Consider the following 8,124-nt stretch of genomic DNA (forward strand, 5'->3'; position numbering starts at 1 on the left):
GTCGGGCATAAGTGAAACCTTTCTCTGCGGGCAAATGTGGAGCCATGTGTCGAACTGGAGAAGAGCCCTGGTGGTTAGTGGCTTGCCGTGGTGTCTAGGAAGAAGGAACTGAGAGAGGTATGCGTGACTAAAGACATTGCGGTAAGGCAAAACCTAGAAGAAATCAATGGAAGACGCTGGTAACAATATAGTTCTGGCTTGGGTGATTTCGAGGACAGACTTTGTGCCTCTGAGAGGAGATATAAAGGAGGAGTGGTTGGCTCTGGCGACGAGGATTCACCAAGCTCCCATCCGGCCTCCAGGTTACGGTGATGACACACGGCCTTTAGATATTGCGGCTACGATTTTCTAATACTCTTTGCTGTAACTAGACCCAACGGCAGCCATGGGTATCGACTTCACAGTCTTTAAAGGATCCCCGAGCGGAGATATCGTCCAGGCCACGGGCCATCGTGATCCGGGTCCTACCGAGGTCATCATCAAGATCTCGCACTGCGGGGTCCGCTTTACTGATGAGCATTATCGCCACGCTGATAAAGGTCTTGGCCACGAGGGTGTTGGCACAATCATTGAGGTTGGCTCCGCTGTCCATGAGACCTCGGATTTCCGCGTTGGTGACCGAGTGGGAATGGGCTGGTATTACAAGTTCTGCGGCCACTGCCGAGCTTGCTTGACAGGTAAAATCTTGAAGCCTCCTCATCAAAGCTTCAATCCGCCCCTCTCAAGTTCTAACTGGGTTTCGTCAAGGTCGCCAGACACAATGCGCCGCCAAGGCTTCGTTCGCCAACTCCAACGCGGACCAAGGCGGTTTTGGGACTGCAGTCGCCTGGGATGTGTCGGCTCTCTTTAAGCTCCCTGAAAACCTCGGCTCTGAATATGCTGGGCCGCTGATGTGCAGTGGTGCTACCGTATGGAGGCCTCTATATGACTCTGGTGCCAAGGCCGGCGACCGCGTCGGCGTCATCGGCGTGGGTGGGCTTGGACACCTGGCAATCCAGTTCGCCTCCAAGATGGGCATGGAGGTGGTGGTTTTCTCGAGCACTGAGTCCAAGAAACAAGATGCGCTAGAGTTCGGAGCATCCGAATTCCATGTCACCACCGGAGTGACCAAATTCGACGGCATTGCCAAGCTAGACTTCCTCCTGCTCACAGCAAACGATGTCCCGGATATCTCTATGTGAGTATAAACTCCAGATCTAGACTTCGCGTGGCTGATCATTTGCTCCTCAGTTACCTTCCCATCCTAGCATCCGGGGCACAGCTGTTTCCACTCACCGCCAGCAGCAAAACTCTGCCACTTTCTCCCTTTTCGTTTATCTCAGGCGAGCTCAGAGTCATTGGATGTAACGTTGCTCCGCCAGCTAGCCTTCGAGCTATGCTGGAATTTGCTGCAAAGCATGATATCAAGCCTCAGATAGAGAAGTTTCCGTTGACGCAGGCCGGCATCACCTCGGCTATGGTGAAGCTGAGGAATGGCAAGATGAGATACCGAGGTGTTCTGGTTGCATAGGGTCGACATTGATGCTCCTGATAGCTTGACATTTCTCAAAAATCTAGTTAGGTACTTGGCTAGAGAATGTTTGTCTAACTGGGCCTGGGTTTTTTCCTTAAAAGGTTCCCAGCGGCCGGGAGGTAAACATATGGTTGTACGTAACGTAGAAAGGTATAAGAAGACAAATAGGCCGCTTGAACAGGAAAATGCAACACACGTTCTTTTTCTTTCTTTCTTTTCTCTTTCTCGGATAATAAAAAAAGAAAGAAAGAGGAGGGTGTGGCCATCAGCTGTGCTATATAAACGCTGGATTTCACAGCAGTCATCAAAGAGGAATATCCACAATATAGGATATTGCCCTGGATTGCATGTGCCTGAAAATGCCTCCGTGATGTAAGACCGCTATTGGGAATTTTTACTGCTTTGTTTCTGGTAGCAGTGACTTGTCACTTGATGTTAACGTAACATAATGGCTGCAAGAGATCCTGCGCAATCACTCTACTGTAGTTAGTGAGTGAGTAGCTTTAATGAACAAAAATGTTAAAACAGTGCAAAGAATGCCACTTGCTTCTAGCAAGAAAAGTAAAGAAGGGATCTCTTGCTTAGAACATGCCTGCATGTTGATATACATCTTAGACAAGCTCGTTTTGCTTATGGTCTTTTCCCTTCAAACCTCCTAAGCGCCGGTCACAACTAACCTTACAAAGTAAACTGCGATTACTCCTAGCCTATTAGCCCCCCCAGTAAGCTGTGCCTTGGACTTAGCCAAAGCAACAGTTACTTTCGCATTGAGCCAATGAACACGTCAGTGGACTCCATAACCATCGTTTACATGGCATAGGCGTGCCAGTCTCCTAAATAACCCTCCAAAGCCCAAAAGCGCATTGCATGCATGCCCTTACAGGTGTGAACTTCTGTGATACCAGCATACCAGCATTCCAACACAAGGACCAAGGCCAACAACCGTCAAGCTTCAACGCCTGGTATACTAGCTGTTGTAGGAGCGCTGTGTTTTGATAACTGTGTGTTGGTCAGCACTGTGTACTGGTGCGACCTTCTTAGAAAAGTACCTTAGTTGCATGCTTGGGGAACATCTGGCGGCGCCACGGTGGTGCCGATAGCCTTAGCGGCTGCAGCTTGCACAGCGCCCTCGTTGCCAATTGCGTTTTGTCCAACAGGGGCTGGGCAGCGAGCTCCATTGATCTTGGCCAGATTAGCCTGTAGATTCTGCGGGTTCGCAATGGTATCGTTGATTGCAGGGCCAATGATGTTGAATTGGGCATTAAGTGCTTTCGCGGCTGCCAGACCTTTGGAGTCAAGCTGAACATCCGCCTGTAAGGCGTTGCTTGAGTCTCCCTCGTTCTGGGCGGCCACGAAAGCAGTCGCAGCAGCATTGCTAATATCTGCGTTACTCTTTAGCTGGCCGGCGGTGTCGACAAAGTTATTCACTGTCTGGATGTCGCCGAGCCATTGGTTGATGGTACCGAGAACCTTTGTTTGGAGGGCTGCGTTGGCTGCGTTGCTGGCGTTGTCCCCAGCGTGCCCTTTCTTAGGTGCGGGACTAGCCATGGCCAAAGCTGCCACGACCACGGAAAACAGGGCGTAACGCATCTTGATAAGCAAGCTTGGCACAAGAGACAGATTGAAGTTACTAGTGAACGACAAACTAGGGCAAGCGACAACAAGATGTAAACAAAAATAAACAAAAAATAAACTTGGCAGTAAAGAAGAGAAAGTGTAAATGATAGGTAGAAAGAAAGTCGGTTGAAACGAAGGAAATGAGATGTATCGTCGGTCTGGGACAGGACACTACATTATATCTATTACAGGTGCTCGAGGTGGCATTGGATTCTGCTTTGCCCATGACACCTCAAGGTAACATTAGGAAAACCAGAAGGACTGAAAATTGTTTTTCACGAAATTACAGGTTGGAGTCCATTGGTTCAATGCAACGGATTGAAACATATTCTCCTCGTATAGGACCCCATTTTTTAAGTTTACCCGTTGCCAGAATAGAGTTTCAGAAGACTGAAACTGTGAATCATATTATTGTCGCTAAGCGCTGTCACCAGGGACGACAACTGAAACTGGACAATGACTAGTGGACAGCGCAGTCCGACTCAGGCACGCGCTAAGCCACCTCTTTCCACAATAGGCTGTGTTGACGTTGGGTGTATCAGCAGATCTATCGGATGTATCGGCAAATCTGCAGTGTCTATCACACGATGCATCAGTCAGCTCTAATAGAAATGTACACAGAACGGCAAGAAGAACTTATCAGATACTTCCGGCCGGCCTTCATGTAGCCCAGTGAGGCATTGAGCCATTCCTATCTTCCGCCTTCAGAACCAACAGTCTCATAAAACGCGTGTCTCATCCTACTGCAGATATTGTCTACACTGTTACCACCTGTACAAGTTACTTCATCCCTCAAAAAAAAAAAAAAAAAAAAAAAAAAGAATGAAACTTAGCGTTGGTTTTCAGCAAGCGGCTTAAGGGACTGGAACTTAGGGGTAAATTCCTCCGAAATACTTTGAACTAAACTTTATTTCAAGACTTGCGTACTGCCAGCACTTTCTCGTCACTATTGCTACATCGCCTGGCAGCATCATGGCATGACAGGAAGACTGCTGAAAGCTAGACGCGCTTCCTTGTGGTTGTCTCTAGCGCTTTGAAGCATATCCAGTCTTCTGACCAGCCTGTTTTGTAAGATTTTGAGGAGAGCTTTGAGAAAGCCTTTGACTTCTTTCGACCTGGTACGTTTCCCGCCGCCCGTGGCTTGACGAGTTCAACCAACGAGGCCAACCGGAAAGCACTGAATGAGCTGAACAAGGAGCTCAAGCCGGAAGAAGAGGCCATTCTGAAGACTCTTAAGGGGCGGTGCATGGTCCGACCCGAAGACTCGTTTACAATTGACAGTTTCACTTTGGACCCGATCGAGGGCTTCGCCCGCTACTGGAGCGCGGCAAGCTAGATCTAGCTCCTGCCAAAAAGACATAATAAGTCAAGTACACGACTCACCACAAGCTTTCATATCTGAATGGTGAAGCCAGAGCGGCCAACATGCTTGAAATCAATGGTCACGCCGAGGCCCGGGGAAATTCAACGGTCAATGGGCAGGGCGCACATCCACTAGAAGGGTTCAATTGTAACTATTATTCTAATCTGTCCCCTCTTAGTCTAGGATGGACGTGAAAACTCCTTTTTACATGTCCCTCGGCTAATAGTTTACCCGGTCACGGCCCCACTTCCGGTGCTCCCTTTCCGGGCGCCTGACAATCCATGACAAACGGCCACAGTGTAACGAATGAAGTCAACCGCGTCACAGAATACACACTCTAGAACACAGTCCATGTGGCTAATCTCGTGGCCTCTGGAAATGAATGTGGAAAGATGGCACTCGATGAGCGGACCAGACATAGCTTGATGACCTATGGTATGAGAAGGCTGAGGAGCTAGAGACTCCGTTCGACACTTTAACGCGCCTCGTCGATATTGTGAGTCGCACGCACTCTCCGGAGTGTCAACAATGTCACCCTGTCGAACCTGGTTACTGATGAGTACGGTTAATTTTACATAGGCGATATTGTATTTTCCCATATCTAACCACTTTCGTCAGCTTCGCCACGCAGCCACAACAGGCCCTTTTTTACAAATGTACTGCTCACCCCAAGGTACAAACCTTTCTCTGCTGGGCCCACCAGCAAAATCCGGTTTAGGTATTAGGATGCCCTGTTGCGTCGTTTTCCGATGTTTCTGACCTTGTTCTTTGCGACAGATCTTGTAAATTATGCATCTGTAACTAATTTAACGGTGTTATCTGTTACAGTAGATATCTTCATCGCGGCCATAGTCAATTCATCACATTTTGCCTCGCATTAAGTCACGTCTATAAAAAATGCCTATTTGCCCTAGAAACGCACGTTTTGACATGAATCTTGGACAGCCGGCAATTTCAAAACAAACAACCCCCTGGCTTGTACCGCGATAACGGAGTACATCGAGATTTTGCGGGCGGGCCCACTGCGTGGCTGTGGCAGTGGGTTTTTTGCTCAAAGTGGTTAGATATGGGAAAATACCATATCGCCTATGTAAAATTAACCGTACTCGTTACTGATAGTTCTCTCCAGCGTAGGGTCGACGGGTGTCCCTGGTCAAGCTGGGCAGCGATCTCGGCATCTTCAAGCCGCTAGCCAGAAGCACAACGCCCCTGCTCGCCAAGCACAGAAAGGCCGATCCGCTTCTGGTGTCTTGCATTGAACGCGACCTGATCGCGGACAGCTTCGTTGGCGAGGTGCCGCCTGACCGCTACGTCGCCCGGAAAACCACCCACGCCCTGGCCGATGAGCGCTTCGCGAGCCCCCTGCGCTTCTTCCATGCTATAAGCAATATCCACCATCTCGGCTGCAGATAATTGTTCCCCTCATAGATGGTTAGCAGTTCTTCTAAGAAACTCCTTGCCATACTTACTGCACCTTCTTGAAGTTAGACTATTCTTAAACAAGTGGTCTTGTTAAATTAAAGCTAGGGGTTTACAATTAGGTTGCGAGAGAAGATATTTTCTCCACGTTATATAAGCCTAGACTCTAGAGTTAGGCAATTCTTCCGCCGTACCGTTTAACACCACTATTTACATCACATAGGTTGCCTAATTCCTTCCTATAGTCGACGTTAACAAGCTCCTCCCCAGTTATCTACGCAGGACCGGTAGCAGGACCAAGGAACCATGTCAGTGGCGTTAACAGCTTTAGTCTCTTGGACGGCGCAAACTCCTCTCCAGTCTGATGGCCCACATTTCAGCACCGTATTACCGCACCAAGTGCCTTCATCGTTTCCTGAGCATAGCTTGACCGAATAGGCTACAGGCTGACGATCGGCACCCTTTTTGCAACGATCCAATTTGACTGTGTACTGATGATTGGGCCCAAATCCATTCAGCTTGGCGTACCCATGATTATAGGTTTGATCAGGATTAACTAAGGAATAGAATTAGTTAATGTTATTGAATCGTAAGGGGGGGGGGGGGGTGATATGAAAACTAGGACGAAAGGTTGTATACTTACGAAGAGGCCCCCAAGGGTTTAGCTTTTGCGATTTACACCATTGCGTCACATGGACCGTATTAGCACCATTTGCCTTAGCAACTGCCTCACCGGTTGCATCAAGTGTAAATGTGTAGAGAGCATGGGCCCAATCGGTGCTAAGGGGCGCTTGATCCACATTACAGGTAAAATGATCCGGTAATGTTACTGCTAGTAGATGGGTCGGTAGCAAAAAAGCCAAAGTGACTGTGGCGGCAGGGAGATGGGTGAAATGCATGATTGCTAAGGAGATTATTAGCACGCCCAGAAGTTGGTGATTAAACGAAGTCTTGGTGGATTCAAGGGAAGGAAGTACTTTATAGACAGTAGGTACGGATAGTAGGAATAATATTTCAAGGGAATTTTTTCCAAGGGCGCCAAAGGCAGGGATAAAGGTAGTAAAGATTCTACTCATAATTTAAAGTTTAATTACATATCTAAACCTTAATAAATTGAACATAGAGCATTAGGTATGGCCATTACTGTATCCACTAGGTAAATACAGCTCTGGCTAATGTACATGCTAACGAGAAGGAGTATTACGGCCGCTAAATAACGGCTGGCGTGCTAGCAGAAACAGGGATCTAGATATAGTAAAAGCAGGGGTTAGTTATGTACGTTAGCAGCAAGTTAGGTAGCAAGGGCTAGCAAAAAACCTTATAGTTAGTATTAGATTTCCTCTCTCCCTCCTACCTACCTACCTATAGCTCTAGATTTCCTACAGCCTTATTAAACTATTTCTAATAGGTGTTATGACCTAACAAGTTATAGGCAATGTTGCCCTACTAGACAAGACAACTAGTGGGCAGCATAATATTTATATAGAACTAACGACTAGTTAGATTAAGATAACCCCCTAGACCTAGAAGAACTATAGTATAAGTTATATTATAATAAGGAACTAAGCAAGAGATAAAAGCTTAGTATAAGTAGAGTTTTATAAAAAATTATAAGGATTCTATACAAGTGTTAAGACCTTTATAGTATAGTAAAAAAAGAGTTAGTAATTATAAAGGCTTATATAAGCTATATAAAAACACAGTAAAATAAGGATTAGATTAAGCTTTTTTTTCTTAATTTATTAATATTTTTTATTTTCTTTTTAGAAAATAGCCCTACTTTTCTATACTTGTTTTTAGAAATCTATTTTTAGTATATACACTAATATATATTATATAGTACTAGGTAAGAAATATAAAGTAAATACAAGTTATATTTACTAATATATCTTAGTATATAATTACTAAAAATAGAAACTATATTAAATAACCTTTATAATAATCTTAATATATAAGAATATTAGTCCCCTAGGTTAATAAGTAAGATACTAAAGATAAGATTTTAGTAATTAGTTAGTAAGCCTTTAGTAATACCTTAGGTATTATATAGATATAAGAATAGGCTAGCTAGAACACCTAGTTAGAAGGCTAAGTTATATTTTAATAACCTAACTATATTATAAAGTAACTAAGACTATAGGCTATAATAGCTATACTAGTTATAGCTAATAAGCTATAGAGACTACTAAGGCTAAGTATAGACTACTAGAGG

The 8,124-nt window shown here is 45.6% G+C and overlaps 4 protein-coding genes across 4 annotated transcripts; 2 read left to right on the plus strand and 2 right to left on the minus strand.

Moving 5' to 3' along the window:
- The first annotated feature begins 288 nt into the window (after positions 1–288).
- On the plus strand, positions 289–1,936 carry LY79DRAFT_565360 (NADP-dependent alcohol dehydrogenase). Its single transcript, XM_060558724.1, has 3 exons — positions 289–677; positions 748–1,177; positions 1,231–1,936. Exons 1-3 carry the CDS (start codon positions 386–388, stop codon positions 1,508–1,510), a joined length of 1,002 nt encoding a protein of 333 aa, XP_060410267.1. The 5' UTR covers positions 289–385; the 3' UTR covers positions 1,511–1,936.
- A 627-nt stretch (positions 1,937–2,563) lies between these two features.
- Positions 2,564–3,103, minus strand: LY79DRAFT_523303 (uncharacterized protein; the record flags this gene model as incomplete). Its single annotated transcript, XM_060555521.1, has 1 exon — positions 2,564–3,103. One exon carries the CDS (start codon positions 3,101–3,103, stop codon positions 2,564–2,566), a length of 540 nt encoding a protein of 179 aa, XP_060410268.1.
- Positions 3,104–4,555: 1,452 nt separating this feature from the next.
- Positions 4,556–5,906, plus strand: LY79DRAFT_672753 (uncharacterized protein; the record flags this gene model as incomplete). The annotated part of the gene is made up of 2 exons (XM_060564092.1): positions 4,556–4,600; positions 5,628–5,906. The coding sequence occupies 2 exons, from the start codon at positions 4,556–4,558 to the stop codon at positions 5,904–5,906; spliced, it is 324 nt and encodes a 107-aa protein (XP_060410269.1).
- A 93-nt stretch (positions 5,907–5,999) lies between these two features.
- Positions 6,000–6,901, minus strand: LY79DRAFT_614358 (uncharacterized protein). The gene is made up of 2 exons (XM_060561975.1): positions 6,556–6,901; positions 6,000–6,468 (listed from the first exon to the last, which is right to left on the minus strand). Exons 1-2 carry the CDS (start codon positions 6,809–6,811, stop codon positions 6,164–6,166), a joined length of 561 nt encoding a protein of 186 aa, XP_060410270.1. The 5' UTR covers positions 6,812–6,901; the 3' UTR covers positions 6,000–6,163.
- Positions 6,902–8,124: the final 1,223 nt, after the last annotated feature.

The sequence above is a fragment of the Colletotrichum navitas genome (genome assembly GCF_030913465.1).
Source record: "Colletotrichum navitas strain CBS 125086 chromosome Unknown LY79scaffold_71, whole genome shotgun sequence".
NCBI classification, from domain to species: Eukaryota; Fungi; Ascomycota; class Sordariomycetes; order Glomerellales; family Glomerellaceae; genus Colletotrichum; species Colletotrichum navitas.